At 40.9% G+C, this 22,655-nt stretch overlaps 1 protein-coding gene across 34 annotated transcripts in view; it reads right to left on the bottom strand.

Annotated features, from left to right (window-relative positions):
• Positions 1-22,655, bottom strand: part of CAMK2D (calcium/calmodulin dependent protein kinase II delta) — a 124,410-nt gene that overhangs the window by 41,752 nt on the left and 60,003 nt on the right. For 23 of the 34 annotated variants that reach the window (XM_042021355.1, XM_042021323.1, XM_042021328.1 and 20 more), the window contains 3 exons: positions 11,377-11,431; positions 5,082-5,147; positions 2,466-2,538 (listed from right to left, as the gene is read on the bottom strand). In XM_042021355.1, coding sequence (XP_041877289.1) covers positions 2,466-2,538; positions 5,082-5,147; positions 11,377-11,431 — 194 coding nt within the window. Of the gene's footprint in view, positions 1-1,480; positions 1,554-2,465; positions 2,539-5,081; positions 5,148-11,376; positions 11,432-22,655 lie in introns of those variants that run through there. The other 11 variants (XM_042021322.1, XM_042021321.1, XM_042021327.1 and 8 more) reach the window with 2 other exon arrangements.

A 22,655-nucleotide genomic window follows, 5' to 3' on the forward strand; every position in this document is an offset into this window, starting at 1 on the left:
GTTTTGTGTGAAAGTATGAAAAGTAATAGGAAGCATCCCGTATTCCATCAGCTTGCATAGCTACCATCCTGGTTTTTAAAATTCCTTTTGATGCTAGAAGCATAGGACTGCATATATGGTGTGGACAGGAATCACTGCAGCAGCTGGACTAATCTGACATCCTTCCATTTAAACTCATTCCATGTTAACGAGCTGCCATGCAAGATTTACAGATTGGACAGAGATTTGTCAGTCTCCTGTTGTACAAGTGTGACACAGGAAAATCCCAAAGTGCAAAATGGGTGGAAAATTTGGGGTCTACATCTTTGCAACTCATCCTGCTCTCTGATCTTTTGGAGCAAGCCCCTTCGTGTTCCTTTATGACATCAACATAGACCTTATAAAGTCAGACAAGAACAGTTTGTTTGGGAGTGAAGGTTGGCAAGAAAGGCGACAGCATTCTGATTCCAATGTTATTACTCATGATAACCACTAGAAACTCTTACCCTAGGACGAAATTTCTGCTCCCCAGAACTCATTCAGAAAGAAAAACTAAAGCCCAAGAAGCTGTGCCACAAGGGATTAGCGTGTTTCGCTGCCTCAGCCCACACACAATTTTTTCTCCGCCTCATAACGGATCTGATAGTTCAGACCTCCATTTGATTTCAAAATAAACCATCTTAGTTTCCTTGAGGATCGTGAAGCCCAAGTGCCCAAATGAAGTCCTCTCCCTCATCCAAAAGGTAAGCTTACGATGAGCTCTGGACAGCCTTCTCTCTTGGAGCCTCACAGTAAAAGAAAATGATCTTGACTTACTTCTTTCCTTGCCAACATATTTTAAATGCAGAGAGCATTCCTGCAGCAGATGCCTCTAGCCATTTGGATATATACACAGTTAAGAAAGAGGGAATGCTCTCTCAGCACAGAGTTTTCTTTAGAAAGGTTTCTATCCCAACACTAAAGCTTGTCTGGAAGGAACTGAACTCCTCAGTTGAGTGTAGTGAGAACACTGTAGAAATTCCTGCTTGTTAAAGATGTTTTGCAGCCCAGCCATCATGTGGAGGAGAGAGGTCTCTGTGCCAGCGATCCCAGAGCAGCTGACCTTCTGTTACTAAAATGCATGGCATGCAAAGGCTACTGTTCTTCCCAGCAGCACTCCAAATTCTGCTGATGAGAGATGGGAAGTTGCCCTCATGCCCTGCCCCAAAAGCTCTGGATGACACAGACGAAGACCATGTATTCAACGAATGCACGCAGTGCTTGAAAAGCACCTCCTGTTCTCCCTGTACTGCCCAGTGCTAGACAGCCAGGTACTGGCCAGTCTCGAACAGATTTCCTCTGGGGAGAACGAGCTTGCTCTTGCATGTAGGTGAAGCCAAGTAAAAATAAATGAACCAAGGGGAAAAACAACAAGAGGGAAGCGTTTACATTTCGGCTGCTGGCGGCCCTGCGGGGCAGGGATGCTGCTCCGGCGGGAGGGCGGCGGGGCAGCAGCACTCACCTTGAGGTCGCGATGGACCACGCCCATCTGATGGCAGTGCAGCACGGCCTCCAGGATCTGCTGAATGCAATGACTGCATGCAAACACCATGGGCGCCCGTTAGTTCCAGCACCAGGCGACGGGGCGGCGGCCGAGGGCGAGGCCGGGCGTGGCTGCGCTCCCGCCCCGGCCTGCCCTGCCCCACGCCGCCCCGCTCGGGGCACGACGGCCTCAGGCTCCGCCGGGCGGTGCCCGCGCCGCCCTCAGAGACACGCGGCGGAGCGGCTGCCTTGGCTTTGGTTTGAATTTAACACCAATTTCTTTTTCCGTGACAACTTTTAAAAGAAAGAAATTTTGCCACTAATTCAAGGTCGTATTAAATATTTGGCATCCTCTGTGCTTTCTCCTCCTTCCTTACTCAGAGCATTCACAGAGGCATTAAAGAATTGTAGAAATGGTTAGAAATCGCAGCGGCCGTGGAGGTAGCCCCCAAGCCCCCTCCAAGCCAGGTGCTCCAGGTCAATAATTAGCTCCCTGCCGCCAAATTTAGCTGGCAATTAGCGGCACTTGCCTGAGGGCTCGTCACACCTGAGCGCAGCAGCGTGCGGCCGCTCGTTCTGCTACTGCCCCCCGGGCCTCAGCAGAGCAGTGGCGGTCACATCTGCAAGCTGACATACATCACAGCCAGGGGTCACCTCCCTGTGCCCACACAGCCACACGGGACAGCCCCAGCACGGCATCGGCACCTGGCACAGCGTGGGCAAAATTCAGCATCTTCGCACGAGACAGTTTTTTGGGCAACCATTCCCCCTTTTGCCATGATGTATATTAGGCCTGTAGACTTGCAAACTGGAAAGAGGCGTCATGCATTATTGGTTGGACTGGTTGTTCAGAGGGTGAGGAGGATAGGCAAGGGAACATCACAGACATCCCACCCTCTGCCCCTACCCAGCGGAAAGAAAACCCGAAAGTTCTTATATCCAATTGATGGGCACCAGATACTGACCTTCAGGTCTCTGTGAACTATGCCATTTAGATGACAATGATTAACACTTTCTAGAATCTGCTGTATACAATGACTGCAAAGATACAAGGGCAGAATGGAAGGGAGAACATTTTAAAGGCACATAATCACATTAAATACAAAATAAAATAAAACTTAAAAGCAAAAGGTAAAGAACAAAAACAATTTTACACCTCTTGACAAGTCTTGATTGTACTTTGAACTGGAACAACAGCTTTGTTGAATACAGAGATATTTCCAGCTCCAACACATCCAAAAACCAGAGCAAAATAAAAACCCAAAACCTAACAAAAAAAGACATTTAGCATGGAACATATGACACTTATGAGACAGAATCATCAGACTGTACTTCAATTCAGCAGTATGGAAGCTTTCTGCAGTTTCCAAAAACTGCTATAGGAAAAATAAAGTGAAGGCAGTAAAACAATTACTGGCACGTTTTGGTTTTCTTAATTTTTTGTAGTGAAGTTAACATTTCAACAAGTGCTCAAACAAGAAAATGCTCAGAAATGACATGATATACAGAAAACAAATGAAACAAAAAAAGTCAAAAGCTAGGAAAAGCAAAACATTTTTCATTTTGAATCAAATGGTTTCTTTAAAACGATTAGTAGAATAAAGCCAAGTCATTCAAAAAGGTGGCATGCATTTTCATTTAAAATAGTGTCCAGCTCTAGTTTAGTTAGGAGTCAACTCAGGAAGTGAAAATCCACATTTAAAATTTAGACAAATGTTTTAGTTTGGTGCTTCCAGTAAATGAACTAGCACCTATTTTTCCATGCCCAGGTTTGCAAGTTTTGGCCAGTCTATGATGCCAAAAAGCACAACTAAAATATTCATCTTTTAGAGCACTGGAACTTTTTCAGATTTTTTTTTGGCACTACAAGACCTTATAATTTTTTTTTAAAGACATCTTTGTGGCACAAGTGAGTAACGGTAAGTAATACAGAGTAGTCAAGATGCTGCTCATCCAAAAGGTTTTGACCATGGAACTCAGAAGGAATGGTCATAAATCAGTAACTGGAGCCCAAGCCTGAAAACCCTTTCTTAGGCAAGTAGTTCACAACTCACTGCACTGTTTGAGTACAGACTACTGGCGTGAGCAAGGGCTTGCAGGAGCAGACCAGTGTGACAGTCTTGGGAGAGGCATCCACAGAGAACAGGAACTATTTCTAGAGGGATACACACACACACTAGATATATTTTATATATATATATATATGGATATACATATATATTTATATAAAAATACACAAAATACAGAGATGCATCATAACTAGATATTTCACTTATTTGGTCAAATTTTTACTGAATATATAAAATGTGTATATATACTCTATATATATACACACATATATATGCACAGCCCCTTCCAATATGTCATAATTCTAGAACAGGAAAAAATCATCACTGCAATTTTTCCTTATAATTCCCAACTACCTTAAAAACACACAAGGACACCATATACTGGCCTTTGGCATCAATATTAGAAATTTGCTTCAATCACAGCAGGAAAAAATGATCTGAAAATTTTTTTAACATAGCTCCTCTTCTTTCACCCCACCTAAATCCCTAATGCTGGTTTTTTTCCTACAGGGTGTTTTGCTATGTGCTGTTCTGTATTTAAATGTCTAAAGCAATGATGTTTCTACCATTCCTACAGATGCAGTAAGAGCAAAAACAGTGGAAGCTTCCTAATACTCAGAGTAACTTCTTGTCTGTTCATTATTATCCAACCACTGTTGTGTGGAACACTTAATTCTTTCCAGTCATCTCTCAATTAATTCCAAATGTAAAGGCATAATTTAAAGTTATATGTACTAAATACGTATCATTGAGGGGGTGTGTTTTTAAACACACAAAAACATAAGGATTCTTTAAATTTACTTCAAGAGCAATTTCTGTGAAGAGTGTGATGGTAGAGCATACTGTCTTTAAAGTAACTGACCACAATGTTTAAGATTATTAATTTTATGAGAATATTTAAGATTTATTATTACATGAGGACAAACATGAGATAAGTGGTCCTGATACTTTATGCAAGAAAATATGGTAACTGTCAACTTATTCTTCAAGTTTTTCAACAAGCACTTGCAGAAAATTGCCAGAGATTTCATATTTGAGCTCAGGCTATGAGATGCACAGTGTAATTGCTTATTGCTGAAACACAACAAAAATTTTCAAATAGGAAAAGGAAGTTAGCACTTCTAGACCGAGAACAAAACTCATATTTAATGCAAAATTCTTTTAAGACCAACTTATGCTTCAACCTTTGATCAGCAAATGTAAGAATCCATGGAGGAGCTGCTTGAACTGTTATGTCCAGTTTGCAGAGGAAAAAATGGGTAACATTTTAACAAATTGAGATCCATTTTCAGCTTTTTCAGATCTGCAGACAGCAAGACTTCCCGTGAGTTCTCCACCATGCAGTCGTGAGCTCAAACTGCCCAACTGTGTCCTTCCAAGTCTAAGAGAACTCCTGGAGAAATCCTAGAGTCTCACAGACTGGGCTAAGGAAACTGATGCCAAACACCAGGATATATTTAAGTAACTATCCTAGAATTATCAAAGGCAACATTAGAAAAACAAATTACTTACCTGGCATCTGCTTCGCTATAATATTCTCTTGCAACTATATCTTCAAACAATTCACCTCCAGTGACTCTGTTACAAAAAGCAAGATGGGGAAAAGGAGATTTCAGAAGTGAAAATGCACATCTTAAATTAACTTGACAAGGAGAAGTCAGAGGGGAGTAAGTGAAATATTTGTACAGAAATGCAAGAGGTTTTGCAGCAAGGTGCAGGAACTAAAGTGGAAGGTTTGTCCGTCCAAATCATTACATGAATAAAATGAATATGGTGGAAGTGCAATCAGAAAGAGAAAATAAAAACTAAGGGTGGCAGCGTATTGGGCAAGATGCCAGACATCAGGTATGAATGTCAAAAGGAAGGAGTAAAACTACAAGGATAAAGGGAAGTGACCAGCAAGGAAAATTGTGGCTGAAGTTCAGAACAGTTCAGGATAATTTGAAAACTGCAAAGATAAGAAATGCTAAAATACAACAATGTTAAAAAAGGAAAAGGGCCTTTCAGTGTAGGTCAAATCACAACAGAGGTGTACCCAGGTGCCAGAGGGGCTGGCTTTTTGTGCTTTGGCCAGAAAGAGCGTTACTGAGTTGGAAGGGAAGTATCAGTAGAAGCGGGGTACCTTAAACAGTTTAACAGCAGATTTTTCCTAGAAAATTTCCATTCATCTTTGTGGAGAAAGTAGGAATAGCTTAGTTAAAGTACCACTTAAGTTAAGTACAAGGGAAGAACTGCACAATCCTAGGGCCAGTAACAGAAGTGGCTGTGCATCATTGCATACCCAGGAGCTCATTGGACCACCAGTGGTTTAATGGTAGAATGTGATTAAAAAGAAATAAAACTGTTTTTATATCCCAAAAATCACAGTCCAGAATGAGCCCTGAGCAGGATGCTGCCACAATCTTGGATTGCATCTGAAATAGGGTGAGAGCAATGTCCTCAAGTGCAGCAGTAAAATCCCTCCTCATATTGTACCAGTTCTGGTCACTCATGCTCAGAAAAGGGAACTGGAAGAGCAGCATGAACAGAGAAATTGCTACCAGGCTACCCCGTCACTCACTCATCAGATCTCTTCAGAGATGCAAACCCCGTTTAGCTTGGCAAAACAAAGGTTAAGAGGGATGAAAATAAATACTGAAGAGAAGCATAAGCCTGACTCTCCCTAGAGGAGAGTTGTAAGGGATAATATTGGTACAAAAGTACATGAGCATACAATACCTATGAGTGAATATAAGGTTAAAATCAGGAGAAGAGTTCAAGCAATCTTTGTAAGATGAAGATTAATGAGCTTTTCAATAATATCATAAAACTTGTCTGCCTGTGTCACAAGAGTGGACTCACAGCACAGGAAGACCCTTCCTGTAACATTTCTGTTCCATGGTGTAGGCTGACAGACTTGCACAGCTATGTGCAATTCTTCACATAAACAGGCGCTTACATAAATAATTCCTAGACGAGAATGAGAGATCAATGTTTGTATTTCATTACTGGTTACGAATGCAGATATTAGCACATTATATTCCCAGTGAATTCCCAAACAGAAAAGCTTCAGTGGGCAACAAAATACTTAAAGATTGAGATGCTTAAAAATCTATACTACAGTGAACACAATTATTGTTGAATACAATTAAGTTTATTACGATTAAAAAATTAAAGGTGATAATACTTGGAATGCTCAGAACTGTAACATTCACTTGCAAACTGCTGTACTAAGAGTTCGTTGAGGATCCCAGTTTTCAGTCACATTAGATGATGACAGAAATGCCCTTCTCAACTAGCAGCACTGCTCCTTTCTTTGAGAAGGCCAGTTCAAGAACTTCATTTTCATGATTTCATTTACAGTTGGGTTACACCATCCTTTTTCTGGGTTTACACTGACTGACTCTCAACGTAGAGACTTTCAGGTAGCAGAATGCTATTTTGTACAAAAGTCTGCAGTAAAATCTGGAGGAGGTAAAGTGGTTTGTTGCCTAATTTGTATTCTCTTTCTTTTTGTCTTCTACCTTCCAGAGACTGGCTTTGGTTTGATTGATGCATATTTTGACAGTCTTGCACAACTCCTTTTTGCATATATATTTGTCTGCCACAGTTCTGGTAAAGAGGAATAATTCTCACTCTGTGATGAAAGAAAAAACAAAGCATCCTTTGATCTTACTCTTTCCTAAAACACTTATTTTTGATCCAAGACAAAGAAAGAAAACAGGAAGCTTTAGTCATCAAAGTGCCTATCACAGTGGAAGAGAATACCAAATTGATGTTTGTTCTTCTCCAGCACAGAGGGAAGAAGGGGATATGAAATCTTACTTGCTGACACTAAACATTTGCTTGGTAGGCACAACCATTGTTAAATGACGAAAAGATTAAAGCAGGAACAGAGCAGGTGAATTTCACTGACAACCAGACAGTCAGCAATTCCCATGCTCTGTCACTCTGAAGGATACCTTAGGAATAGCTCTCCCAAGACAGCTAAATGGCCACAATGAAGGAAGGGAGGGCAGCGCAGAGCAGGGCATGAGGAGAGGCCAGAACCCACCTGCACATTCTGGGCAAACCACAACAGCCGTGCTCATGGCCTTGGCTCACTGAGTGTCCCTGAGCAAGGTGCCCCTGCAGCAATAAAGGTCATGGGCATCACAGTGTAGGACAGCCCACAGGTCCCAGGAAGCCGCTCACAAACGACTTTGGCCCTTCACTACAAAGCTACATGAACAGGTGCCAGGGTACTATCACCCTGCAGGATGCAAACAGGAATGGATCTCAATGCTCTTCTGACACAGATATGTACCTGGATCCTGGGACGTTGTATTTCATGGCAGGCCATTCATTATGTAAGCTGTAGTAACTTTCAGTAACCTAAAAGCCACTGGTTCTTACAAATTGCTATGGTTGTTTTGTGATTTTTCAGAAGAGCATACTAAAGTGGCAACAAGTAAAGCACATGGGTTTGTTTACACAGAAGAGTTACAAGCAGCACCAAGGCCCTCTGCACCACTTTCAGAAAAACGCTGGTTTATGTTTACAAATATAAGAGAATAATTAAAAGGAACGCACAAATTAGCACAGACAGCTAAACCAGCCTCTGCTGATGATCACACTGGTGTGGTTTCTGCCTAGCTTACATTTGTTTCTTCAATTGCCTTCATAATGGAGCTGGGAGGAGGAATCTAACAGCAGCCACAGAATTTTTACATTTATCTGTAGCCTTTCTACTTCTGAAAGAGAGGTTCAGGCACTTACCTGAGCCTAACACTGCTTTGCAAATTAGGCTATTTTTTTGTATTTTCTGTTTATTCTACACAGTATGGTCCCTGCACTTAGAATACTAAAAGCAAGGCCAGGATTCTTAATGTACCAATTGTTGCATCTCATCAAGCGCATTAAAACGGGAGACACTGAAAATAGAGAATCTCATTGACTTGCACAAGAGAGTCTTCAAGTGCTACAGCTGTTTCCATTCAGATACAGCAATTAATACTGACAGAATTGATTGGATTTGAACTCATCTAACATCATTAACACTGAAGACAGTCTCATTCGTGCTTAGCAACTGAAATGGTCCAACAGACGCAAATCCTGACTGCAGCTGCCTTAACCAATAGGGAAGGGGAGCAAAAACTTCATGAAGTCCATTATTAAATTCATGAAGTTCATTGTTCAATACCCATTTTCCACATGGATTTCCAGAGACTCCCACCTTCCCATTTGACACCAGAATTGTTCACCCAAATGCATGTCTGTAACAGAGTACATTAAACACTGTTTCTTTCTCTGGATAAAAGCACAGCTATGCTTGAGGTATACAAGTGAAGCAAGAGGCTGCAGACATCTCTATGGCATTTAATCCAAAGAGATTATTAGAAATTCAAAATAGAGAGTAACAATGATTATTCTTTTCTATCCACAGAAAGGGCAGTCTTCCCCATCACTCTCTTACGTGGGATGCAGTCTGCAAGAAATTTCTGAAGAAACAGTCGTACCAAATCCCACACAGTCTGAAAGAAATCATTAAGAAAATGACATGATGGCATGTGTGGGTGGAGTGACAGTGTTACACCACAGTCAGGCTCCTGCTGAATAAAAACTAAATAAAGAAAAGCAGGTTCTTGGCCTCCGTGTTCAAGAAGTGCATACGGTACCTTTTTATCGTGGCAGCTCTTTTATATACTTGTCAACAGGGCAGTAACCACATGTTTTTAACTGCAATAAAAGGTGAAGTTTCACTAATAAATAATATTAGTGAGCATTAAAGCAATGATTTCTTAATCTGAATGTGAAAAATTAACTGTGAACAGGCATTCTCAGTAATTTGGCAAAAGTTCCTCAAGAATGCAACCTGTTGCTTCTCCAAAGACAACGATCAGTCAGCAAAGTGACTGCCTCTGCCATTTAGACATTTTCTTTTTTGCAAAATAAGTAATTTTTACAAAGCCTTCAAACCACATATTCAAAACATAAGAGCTTTATATAAATGTTTGAGGCTGTTGTTTGTCCTGAATGGGACTGTCAGGGAACAGAGGAAGTTCCAGCCAATGCAGAACACTTCCTGTGGAATCCAGTTTTTGGCCAAGGCAGTATCTTTGGGTTAGGCATTAATGTTTTATTGCAGAACACAAGCTTCTATTTGCTCCTTTTACTATCGAGATCTAGATACTGTTATCTACAACTTTGAAATTGTTCAAATGTTCTAGTTCACATCACCATCATAACCCCCTGAGATAAGTCTGGCTTTATATATTAAATTTAAGGCAGACATGGACTAACTGCAATTATAGTAGGCCCCAGTTTCTCACAGTACAGCAGTACAACAAAAAAAAATAAATAGCCACTGGTTTTTAAAAGGGATATTGTCCCTAGAACTAAGAATTCTGCATGCACTTCTTACAAAAGTTCTGGATTAAGAAGCTTTTTCCAATTCCACATAGAAAGATTTCCTCCGTAGCCCTTAAGGAAAGAAAAGGCAAAACAAACCCCAGTGCATGTCAGAGAACAAATATGTGAGTGGTGCCCTGGAGCCATTTCCAAGCCAACAGTCACTGCACTTACCTGAGATAGACACAAATCACATACAAGCTTCTGTGGAGCCCAGTTAGGATTTGAGTCCTGAATCCCGAATGCCTTCACTGCAGACAGACTATTTAATATTTGTGTATTTCTAGTCTGAAATCTAGTGTTGAAGAAGTCTTTATAGATTTCTTTAAAAAAAGTTAAGTCAGAAAGTAAACCAGAATGTAACCTGAACATGAAAGCACACAATTGCTTGTGGAAGATCCAGGTTCTAACTTAGCCATGCTGAATGCAAATACTTCTGTTTGTATGCTTAGAAATGAGCTATTTTACATTTCCGGGGAAATAATGTATTCTCATTCTAACCAGCAAAACCACGGGGAGCCTAAGAAAGCTCTTCAGGTAGGTGGGTGGGTGTGTTCTCTGTTAAACCATAAACTGCCCTGGAAAACTTTACTGTTAAAAGAGATAATTTTACTTAAGTAACTCAGTTTTGCAATACAATTCCTAACATTCAGGTTTGTCCATATCCAAAACCATAAGCAGTAACTTTTCAAGTGAGTGGAAAAGTTTGCCCATTCCAGGAAGAATGAGGAAATCAGTTTCTCTTTTTAAGAGCCTAAGACACACAGTTCATGCTGTCACCATTCCTGCTTCCACTGAACAGCCTTATCTGGAAAAACAAGCTCCATACAGGCACAGTCACTACATGAACAACTCGTGGGATCTTAATTCCTGAAACAAAATAGGACATCAGTAGGAAACTTCCTTTCTGTATGCTGGGAACTTCACATTCTGAATGGTGTCAAAATGAAACATTATGGAGCAGTAAAATACCAATTGGGAATAAAATACTGAAAGAATCTTTGCCTCTCTACACTCAGGCTTACCTTTTTAATGCAGCAGTGGAGATTTTCTGCAGCCAAAGTAGTGTTCCACATGCTTTTTTTAATCTTTCGTTTAGACAACTGGCTTGAAGTAAATATTTTTTTCTGAGTCTATCTTTGCTTACTTTTGGCAGGTATCACGCAACTTTTGCTTACATACCTACACTTTATATTAAAATCCACTTCACCGGTGGATTTTTAATAGTTTTTAATATGGAATCCTTACAGTGACACTTACAAATGAGTTCTTGCACATGCAAATGACCAAATGCATTCCTGTCCCTCCAGCTTTCTCCATCTATTTGTCCAGCTCATCACACCACAACCATGCATTTATCTCGTGAGCTTGCACTTGCATCTCCAAGTTTGAACACCACATCCCCAACATGCTAAACATATGCAAAACAAATACTTACAAGTCAAAGACTAAGTAATGGAATCCTTCTTCTGATATGCTGTCATGGAGCCGCACTATGGAAAGGGGGAAGAAAACATAAACACCAGTCACCTTTTTAACGTCTTTGATGGCTGTTGTTGGTTTGGGGGAGAAGGGGGTGGTTATAATTCTACGGCAGAGCTGGTATTGCATCTCTCTGTGTGTTCTCAGCTGTGGGGTTTGGGGCTTTTGTTTTAAATGCCCTACCCTCAGAATTTGCCTTTTCCCTAACTCTTATTTTCCTAATAAGCATACGATTTTTTTTTTACATACAACTTTCTTCTCAGCAATATTACATCTTAGAAGTTATGAACAAAGCAAGATGAGGAAAATCCCCCCCACAATTAGTCACAAATTTCAGCAGAGTAACAACCTTCCAGGGCTTGTTAACAACTTCTCACATGTACCATGAAGACTTGCAAAGACATAAATCTCCTGGCCAGTGTAAAGCATCCTATTTAAGCCCCCATGCCATGTTTACGTACCCCTCTGTGTCCAGATCTAAAGTTTTCCCTGAAAATGTGCTAGTCAGCTGCAGAATCTTCCCTTTGAATTTTAAGAATTCACACCACATCGTGGTACAACTATGAATTAAGTCCTGCGGTTTTCCTTAAATGAAAATAATTATCCTAAATTATTACTTTAAATGAAATTGCAATTTCCAAAGGTAATACAGGAAGCTTTGTCAGTAGTTTGATCCAAATAATTTCACTTATAGACGCAAATGAAAAAATCAGGGTACCCTAAAAGGGATCTGTGTTCAAAGCTGAGCTGATGAAGAAAGTGTAAAAGAAAAGAATTTTCAGATCTCCCCAGATGGTAACTTTACGTATTAATCATTTTTTATACATGACAAATAAACATGACTTTTCAACTTAATAATATTTAGCCCAGAGAAACATCTTGTGTTTACACAATACTAAAGAGAAAACCAGCTCTTGGCTGACTCAGTGTGCAGAGCTCGTGATGATTCAGAAGAGCCAAGCAGGTCTAAATCAGAGTTTGTGGTTTTGGCTGGTTCTGTATTCCAGATTAGTCCATGTTTTTATGAAGCGCCAGCCAACACCACCCCCCACCCTCCCAAAAAAACCCCAAACATCCCCAAATCAACTTTCTGTCTGGTTGGATTCTTTGGGCTGAGACTCCAATACCGCCAAACGTCTTGTTTTTAAAGCAAACCAAATGTGAGATGAGACACCACGTACCAGCTTAGAAGAGTATCCTCACACTTCTAGCTGAGGACAGAGACCCCCTAAAACATCTGGCTGTTGGGCACATTCCTTTGTACTGCAGCATCAAAGATACTACTCATGAAATAGGAGTTAGTACAGACCCTTGGGTATGTCAGATGAAACACTGCCCTAAACCTGCAGCTGGTCTGCTTTGGATATACATTTACAAAAAAGTTAAAAACTCTTTAAGCCTTAATACACAGCAAATGATACCTTTTGATAGAAAGGTCCTGTTCATGAAATAGGCTAGTAAGAACTCAAAGCATGGCTTTCTGAGAGCACTTTCTCAATTCAGAGCAGCATTCTCCTCTGTCATATCCATGTTACCAAGCAGGCCAGGATGGGAAGGGGCTTCTTGTGCTTTGGTGCCCCCTGAAGCAGGAGGTGCCCTTGCTTTGTCACTTCCTTCTCTAGAACAGGACTTGGTTCCAAGTGCCTGCAGAACAACAGATCTGTCCCTTAGGACTAGAAAGAGGCTGTTACTTGAGATGATGGGCAATGTTTTGCTCAGCCTGGGGAGCCTAATTCCTTGCTAGCCAAACTCAAGTCTGACACATCTTCAAGGGTATCTTCTTCAAGGATCACATTCTTTCTTTTCCTTTCCTCCCAAAGGAAAGGAATCACAGAAGCGAGATGGAACAAATCCTTCTCTGAATCAGGATCATATGCCCCTGATTGTTCCTGAAAGGGAAACAGGCTGAGGCAGCCAGGGAAGATGAGAGCTGCCTTTTGGCAAGTGCTTATGTTGGTGTCTTTGGTCAATCCAGGCACATGGTTATGCCTCTGAAGCGAACATGCCAAATAAACGAGGGCAGAGGAGAAGAATCTCTGGTGCAGACAAGCGTGAGTGCAGAGCAAAGGGTGCACGACAGCACAAAGGCTAATCCAGCATGGCCCAGACATTCTGCCTGCACTCAGCCTGCCATGGGAAAGACAAGGGATGCTGGGATGACAGTTTGAGAAGACACTCACTAAGTTTTAGAGGGGACACACTACAAGAAGTATTTGTGCAGTCACTGCAGACAGATACAGTTCTTCACACACACCAGGAATCTGGCACGACAAACCAAAAGGCAACAATTACAAACATTAGTTATCCAATATAAGAACTCCCATCAGAAGCTCACACTGCCACTCCTATTTCTCCAGAGTCACAAAGCATTCAGCAGTAGTAACAGTTGCATTTATCTTTTCTGAAAGGATTTCCGCTAGATCAAATCATTATTAACATATTTCATCAGTGCTGTTATCAAACAACACATGAGAGGGCAGAAAGGAAACTGGGGTAACTCCATTTCCTCCTGCCTGCTGTAGCCCTGTGGTCACTCTCCTCCACTGGGGTCCAGAGAAGGTGCTTAACAACCTCAGACAACAAAGTTGTTGCTCCTAAGTAAACCACTTGGAATGCCTGACAGGAATCCAGGGAGCTTACAGCTCTTCCTTTTGGAGAAATACTGTAAGCCCACAAAACATCAGGAATACCCCTGTTTTGGCTTCAGCACTCTTTTTCATCTGAAATACTTTCCAATCATCACACTGGAAATATCCTTATAATAATTTTAGGGAGAACTCCTATTAGTTGATTAGCTTTCATTTAGCCATTAGTGTGGGCCAGCTCCAATCTGACTGAAAAGTAAAATGATCTCCTTTATGTGACTTTTTGTGCTGAACTGCACTATTTTGTGCCTATCCCATGGAAAACAGCTTGATATAATGGCCAAATAACTTTCTGAATTTCTGCCTTTAAAGAAAAAAAAAAAAATAGAAAATAATAGTATTCCACGTACTTCCACTGAAAATCAAATTTTTCCAGGCAAGAAGTCAAGTCAAACAGTAGACAGAGGGAAATCCTCCATGATAAAGGTATTTAACCACATTTAAACCTATTGCCTAAAATACTTGTGTGAAACTGCTCAAGTGATCACTTAGCTCAATTTGGTACCCAAATTAGTTCATGTTACAAAGACAAATTACTGGAGAAGACCGAAGTTATGGTGCATGGTCAGCACAGCAGCTTCACAGATGTGCACCGAGGTGTCAAACTGCCAGAGTGATGCTCCTTGGGGAAAACTTTTTCCTGCAATGCCATTCATTGTGTTTATTAACAGAGCATGGAAAGGGATTAACAGCCAACGGTAAAGGCATTCATTTTCCCTTTGGTACTAAAGATTAACATCTGTGGACCCCCAAAAGCACTGATCCTGTAACTCTGTGAAGTTTGATGTCTCAAATTAGTGCACCACTAGGAAGTTAAAGGGTTCATTCATCCATAGTAGAGGTTTAAAATGGGTTTGAAAGTCACAAAAGCTTACGTAATATTTGCTGAAATATGCAAATTACTTCAAGTTTCTGCTTCCCTGCAATAGGGAAAAAGGTGCTTTCTCTCCATGTTCACTTCCGAAAGTGTATTAGAGTATTCATGCAGACCTTACATAGACCACTCTCATTGAAACAAACAAATAAACAAACACCTCAAACCAAAACCCCCATACCCTTTAAAAAATGAACTTAATTACTTAATGAAAGGAACTTCATGGAATGGCTTTATTTAACTTTGGGTGTTCTATGAATTCGTACCTGCCTGCCAGTAGGTATGGGATAAATTGCTGCATTTGAAAATAAAAAGGCAAAATAAAAATCGGAAAAAAACCTCCGTCACTGAAAAGCCATAACCTGTAAGTTTTTACTCATATTTGATCCACTCAATTTTCTATCCAAACACCTGTCTATAAGCACTTTTGCTGTCCTGTCTCTGACAAAGAAAGGCCTGTGCTCAGCACAACGGCTTGGCTGGGAAGTGGAAGATTTGCTGTGGCTTAGCACTGTCAGGACCCACATCTTCCTGCAAAGTCACCCTTTGCCACCTTTTCCTGTTCTACTGCATAAACCAAAGTGACAAGGGACAGAAAACAAAGTTACTGCTCGAACTTTACCAGAAACTCATGTGGACACCACTGCAGGCGCCATTGTACCAGTGCCAAGAACTGAGACCAAAGTCAGCATTCATCCTACAGCTTTTAACCTAGATCCCAAGGGAAATATGATGGGATCCCACGGTAAACACAATAAAACTGCATGAGGGAGCAGAACTGAGCATGCAAACTTTGTGACCCCCTGCTCAGGAGTGCTGCTGTTGGCACTGATCTGCTCCCTTCAAACAAAATGTCCTCACTGCAGCATCATTCTCGGCACCTCAGTGCTCCCTCGTGTCCCTACATCCTCTTTTGAATGTCTCCTATAAAGGGTATAAATAATCTCTGCTGAGCCACCAAAGCCCTTAAATCAGTGGTGTGTAAGAGTCACAGCTATAGCTCCCAGGCAGGGAACTTAGCATGAAAATGCAGTCTGTGCTGTCCTCACTGCTCCTTACACTCACTTTTCCTCTCAAACAACACTGCTCTGCTGAGACCATGGAAGCCTGGGGCCCTCTATAATAAAGCTCATCAGGTACAATAGAGAGAACCTGGCAGATATTAAGAGCTGTCACCTAAGAATCTGAAATATTTAGAGGCTAATCTGGTAAGATTAGTACAGTAGCAATGCTCCAGGGCAGCTGATTTTTGAACATTAAACACAGAGTAATGCTTTGCATATCTAAGAAAATAATCCTCCCCCACGCTGTCAAACGCACCAGCAGTAAAATGCAATACTTACAGTCATTAAATGACTTTATGCAAGTCAGCAGTGCTGTGTACACTATTAACAGGTTGCCTGTATTCAGCAACAGTGAATCAAAACAATATAGCTCCCAAATTCATTCAAAAGGTAACTTTTTTATAACAGTGCAAATTCATGGTTTTTTTAGGGCCAAAAACTTGAGAAAAAAAATCCTATTCATCTGCATCACAAAAACTGGCACGATAAAGGATGGGAAAAATAATTAGAGAATTTAGTATTTGGAACTACTGCCTTTTTCCCCAAGGCATTGCAACAGCAAGTGTAGAGTACTACGAACAAAATGCTGTCTATTCCAAAATTATTCATTTGTGAGCAAAACCCTCCCCCATCAAGGCCCTCACACAATAAACAACAGTATTCTGATTAAGCGCCAGTCTACTGCATGTGGAGAGGTCACTCTACCGAAGTGTTAATGTTGGCAAAAGATGCTTGCTACAGAGAAAATGAAAAATTACTTGTCAAAGTAGATAAAAGATCACATTTTGCAGCAAGACTGAGTGACTCCAGGTACTGATGTCAAAGTAGAGGGCCTCAAATTACCAGCTCTTTTGTCATGGAGAGACTCTTGCTTCATTCCTGCTGGATGAAGACCAACAGGCTTATAAAAACAAAATATCCCAAATAAAATGAACTAATTAGAAAAAGAACACAAACCCAAGAGGTATTCCAAATATATAATTCTGTGTTGGTAGTCTCTAGGGAGAGCAGTTGTGATGACTGACACTTATCTTTTTATCCCACAGGCTTTAATTGCTTTTCAGCACACCACAACACAGGTGTGTGTGCATTTATGTGTGCACACGTGCCCAGAGCAGCTCTGAGGAATTATATCCTGTATCCATGAAGTCAAAAGGAACAGCTGGAGCTACACACCTTTAATTATTCATGTATGAAAACAGCAAAATTGTATGGAGTTGTTGCGAAAAAGAACAGGGGACTAAAATGTACACCTGTACCTTCATGTCTTCATTTAAAATACAACCATGTCATTTACTGGAAATCTTGTGTTTCAGGGTGAGTCAATTCCTCCTTGCAGCTGAAGGCCTGATTTTGTAAGTTTAACAAGATTTTTCACAAAGCAACAAAAAGCCTTGCAAATATCATCAGATTAAGCCTTATGAGGATAACTGCATGGATCAAAACCAAGTCTGACACAAATTTTTGCTACGAGCAAACTGATGTCTCAGCTGCCAGTGTTGATGCTTTAAGCACTAACATTTTTAAATTATTTTAGCATTCATCAGAACATGTAAGAAGAGGAATAAAGACACAAGAATTTCATGGAGTGTTAATAATAAAAGGACAGGCTGTAACACAGAGATGTTACATCAATTAAAATTAACAGGCTCAGGAAACCACACAGTGTACTTTAATGGAGGGAATGCAACTGCCCAATTATCAAAATTAGACTTTATCCCCTTTAATACTTACAATGCTAAAAAACCCTGGGAACAGATTTATATAAATACTATGTAGGGCCTACACGTCCACAAAATTTGCTACTGGGGAACTGTAATCATTGGGTAGGACACAGCCTTCCTTCTTGGCTCTCCTCTCTTAAAATACATTAAAGACAGACATATAAGCAATTTATATAATGGCCACCCAGAGAAGCATGCACGTTTATTTTTAAATGCTCCCCTTTCATGAGGACCAAGCCTCAAGGTATTTAAAGGCTTTAGCTTATGAAAACAAAGTCACTCTACTTTAAATATTTTAAACAAAAAGGAAAGCAGAAAATTGCAATCCTGTGGCATGACTCAAGAGGAACCACAGAAAAGAAACCTCTCACATAGGAGCCAGGTATGCCCCAAGCAGCCTTAGACAATGTTTGCAAAGCAATTACCACTGTATTTAAGGCACCTTCATTCAGTAACAATTACCTCCAGAAAACCTAGGTGTCATAGGTTAGCAAGCATAGTCCCGGAAGGGACGTCCTTGCTAAGGGGTGCTTACAGTTTCCTCTGGGATCTGATAGAACCTATCAGCTGGCCAGTTTGAATATGGACAATTCTCTAAGCCACTTAAAGTTGTGACCACCTCTGTGATCCACATTTAAGAATAGACAAACTCCCCCTCCAAGCTCTCTCTCGTTTCCGGCGCTGGCACAGGTGGCTGCAGGGCCCGAGCAGGGCCCAGTGGGCCCGGCCAGGCCCTGCTTGGGCCAGGCCGGGCCGGGCCACGGCCACCCTGGAGCCATGGACCTGTTCCAGCCGTGGAACCCCCCCCACTGCCTTGCCGTGGGCAGCCGGAGCGGCTCGGCTCTCCCCCCTCTCCACTGCGATAAGAAACATTCAACATTCCAGCTGCAAAGCTGCAAGGCCGAGGTGAGATTAACCCTTTTATTGCTGTGAAGAGCTGAAAACCTGAGGGAAGAGAGAGAGAGGAGATGCTTAAAGCTGAAATTCTGTTGTGAAGCTATGATATATCAGAGTATCCCGTTGTAATTCCATGAAGATCTGGGGGATGGAGTGTTCAGCTCGTGAGCAAAAGCACCTGCGCTGAGATAGGCAGATGCTGACGCAGCTGTAATTTCATGAGAAGTTTGGACAGGGAGAGATGGACCAGATGAGGACTTTTGCTCCAAACGGGAAAGGAGAAAACCTCAGTTCCTAGAGATGCTCCCAGAGATAGTCCTAAAGATGAAGATGATGAAGACCCTTTGCTCCCAGGGAAGGAGAAGGGCCTCTGGTTTTGTTTCTGAACGGCTCAACCTTAAAACTGTACCCCAAAAAACTTCAAGAGTGGACCCTCGAATGCGGGAAAACCAATTGCTATCTGTGTGTGACCTTGAACAAGCTGCAAGTCGGGGGAAGGGACTCACATGCAGGCAGAGACTCCTCTTCCTAAATGGACTGAACAATATTTGGAAGTGGGCGGCTGTCTCGTTGTGATAATATTTTCATAGCATGAGCAAGAAGAGACTTCTCTTTCTAAATGGACTGAACAAGGTTATTATGGAAGTGGTAAACAGACTGAACATCTTAAGGGTTGTCTTTTTACACTGTCAGTGGGAGAAGGGAGGAAGGTGGGGGGAGGAGGAGGAGAGTTCTGAAGGTGGTATAATTTTTTTTTTTTTTCCTTCTTTTAGGTCTGTTAATAAACTTCTTTATATTCTTTCAAGTTTGGTGCCTGCTTTGCGTTTCTCCTAATTCTTATCTCACAGAAGATAAACAGTAATGAGTATTTTAGACCAAACCACTACACTAGGCTAAATCCTCCAGTCTAAAAAATGAAAAGAATAAAATAAATCCAACCCCAAACCCAGTACTGATTTAAAATACATACATTCATTTTTAAAAGGAAGTACTTTCAAATCTGTGACTAAACAGGAATTTTCTGTTGTAAAGCAGATATATTATGAAGAAAATAATTGAAATAGAAATTTTTTCTAGAACCTATTTAGAAGAGTGTCCTGGTCACTTTGATGGAATATGATCAATAAATTACGGCAAAAAAAGATGTTTTTAACAAACTACCTTCATAAGGAATTTAAACAATGATCATGTGATGCCACAGAGCAAGCTGGCCATTTGCTATTTAACGGAATGCAATCCTTAGTTACGAAGGATTTCATATCCCCCAGCTGTGATGCAAATGGCCACAGACAAAATTCCACTTGGCTGTTCCAAGGCATTTAACCACTCTAAGAACCTGACCAGAACAAAAAGCTTTAACAAATACACTCCTACAAATAAACACATGTAAACATTTGCAGAAGTCCTTTCCATATGGACTGCATCTGTTGGGAAGAACACACACACAATTCCAGTGTGACCCACTGTCTCCATAAAAGTGTCTCTGCCCTGATTTCTGCGTAAAACAGCTCACAAGGACCTGCAGGCCAATGAGCCTGTAAAGAATCCGCCACAGCAGCTTCCCAGGTAAGTAATAATCAAGCACACAGAGATGTGCTTTTATCACATTATTCATCCTAGACACAGACCTGCTCTGCAAAGAGGCATTGTAAAGTAAATAAAAGACTCTACTTATCCCTGCAGAAACAAATTCCTGACACTCATGATCAAGGAATCCCATCACATTTCATTTCAGCTACAACAAAGAACCCAAACCATATTTCCATGAGGCTAAACTTTCCACGTCCCGCAAGAGTTTCCAAACAAGAACATGCATTTGGAGAAAAAACCAAACCAGCAAATTTCACTGTTAAAACATTACTGTGGTGGGGGACAGAAAACACAAGTGCACTGGATTTGCCTCATCCAACTCCCAGCGCCATCCCAGTGCCAACTGTGCAATGTGAACCAGAGGGAAAAACCCCCTCTTGTAGGCTCTGCCCTTAAATATATGTTAGACACTGCATAAAATAGGCTGGATGTAGTTTTTCAACATATACATATCTACATGTCAAAATTATCATTACTGTCGTGCTGAGCTCCTGAAAATACAGCAGTTCAGAAAAAGCTGCTACTGTGCTTTGGTTTTTCACAAAAACTACATTTAAGACCTTGTAAACAACAAATAACTTTAACGTTATAAAGTTCATTTTACCTCAAGCTGGAATAAATAACATTTAAAATGGAAACTTCATTTTCAAATAAAGTTGTCTCCGGGAATTCTTGCCAACCCTCCCTGTGGGAAGATGACAAAAGAATATACAAAGGAATCTTATTTACCCTTATTTCTTGTAGACTGTGGAGTGAGCATTACAAATACTGCTTGTTAAGACCTTTGTCTACAAGAGAAAAATGCTCTAGTTTATGTTATTATGGCGGCATAAAACCAAAGTTTATGCTCTCTTAATTCAGCTTAAAACAAAGCGTCAACTAATTTAAACGGAACCAATTTCCCAGTTTACAGAGCAGTAGGTGGCCACAAAGAAACAGCTACCTCAGTTCTAAAATAAATTAGCTTTTCATTAAGTTAGGGGAGCTTTTATATGCAGACAGGCCTAACATTCCACTTCCCACATGGTTAAGTGCAACATTAATTACCACCGTGTTGGAAGTGTTACATCAAAAGTAACTCCTACTGCCAGTCCCTCACTTAATCATTGCTGAGAACTGGAATCAGTGGGACCTCTGAATATTCCAGATTTGCACTGAGGATCATGCATTGTATCATCTTTTCTAGAAGAAGTTGAAACCCTATAAATTAGAGTATAAATGTAGTCACACCCCTTAGTGATGTGGTTATAAACATCAGACAGATTTAAGCTCATTTTCTGAAGACCCACACACAACTAAATGAGGTACAACCACCAATTCACTTAATCTCAGTAGGTACCACCTTTTAATGACTCTACTTCATTTGGTAACAGGACAATTAAATCACTTATTCTCCACTCCAGGGACTAAGACAGACTCCAGGCACCTGTGATGGCAATACTAAGTATCAGAATATGGCATTTAAATGCTGGATATTTTTCCAAATTAAAAACCTAAATTAAAACGAAAAGAAGTGCTAAGACACCAAGTCTTCTCTTGAAGCAGACTGAGTCTACATCTTCTGCAAATCACTTCTTGATTATGCTCTGTATTACTCTAATATACAGTAGCCCTTGGAGACCAGAAAATGGTTTATTCTGAAGCGATGGCAGCATTGGCAGGCCATGGACCTGCTCCAGCAAAAAATTAGTTCCAGGACAATAAAGTCAACTTCATGGAAAATTCTGTATTTTATGGAATTAACTATTACTTTCTCATGTTATACAGTACCACTGTAAATTCAGCTTCTCCCTTCCTTTATCTGATAGGGGTTTTTTATATCTATGCAAGCAAAGAAGGCTAAAGCCAATTTCATAGGATCAGATTCCCAAATTTTGTGTTACCAGCTTTGAGAAGAAGACCTAAAATGGATGCAACCAACCTAAAGCATAATTATAATGACACCTCTGTCCTTGGTGCCCTCTTTAACAACCATGAATCCTGAATATCGTGAATGGGAGCAATAGGAGCATCCCAGAGACCAGCTCCATCCGTACCACTGCAGTTCGTCCCCTCCCAATTTCTTTATGGGAGCAACCGGGGAAAAGTAGGGACTGAGTCTGTTTCTTACACTCACAGCAAATGTGAAAAAGCACTGTCTGAAAAGTCTCAAAGAAGAAAAAAGTCAGGTTAGGTAACTGGTCTCCTGTTTCCATCTGTGTGGCGCTGCCGACATCCATCCATCAAATGCAGTGAACAAAACCTCGCTGTAACCTGGAGAACCAAATGCTTCTACAATTACCCAAGACAACATCTAAGAAGTAGGAGCTCTCAGTAAGTTAACAGAGCGTAAGACTGAGCAACTCAAAGTACTGTGCCCAGACAGAGTGTTCCCATAATGATCCCACTCCATCTCTATCCACTGGGCTGGGCTCAAAACCATCTGTATTATTTTTGGAGTG

Source organism: Corvus kubaryi, unplaced genomic scaffold (genome assembly GCF_017639235.1).
Source record: "Corvus kubaryi isolate FWS band 111438036 unplaced genomic scaffold, C.kubaryi_AGA036_p1.0 37135, whole genome shotgun sequence".
In the NCBI taxonomy this organism is placed as follows: Eukaryota; Metazoa; Chordata; class Aves; order Passeriformes; family Corvidae; genus Corvus; species Corvus kubaryi.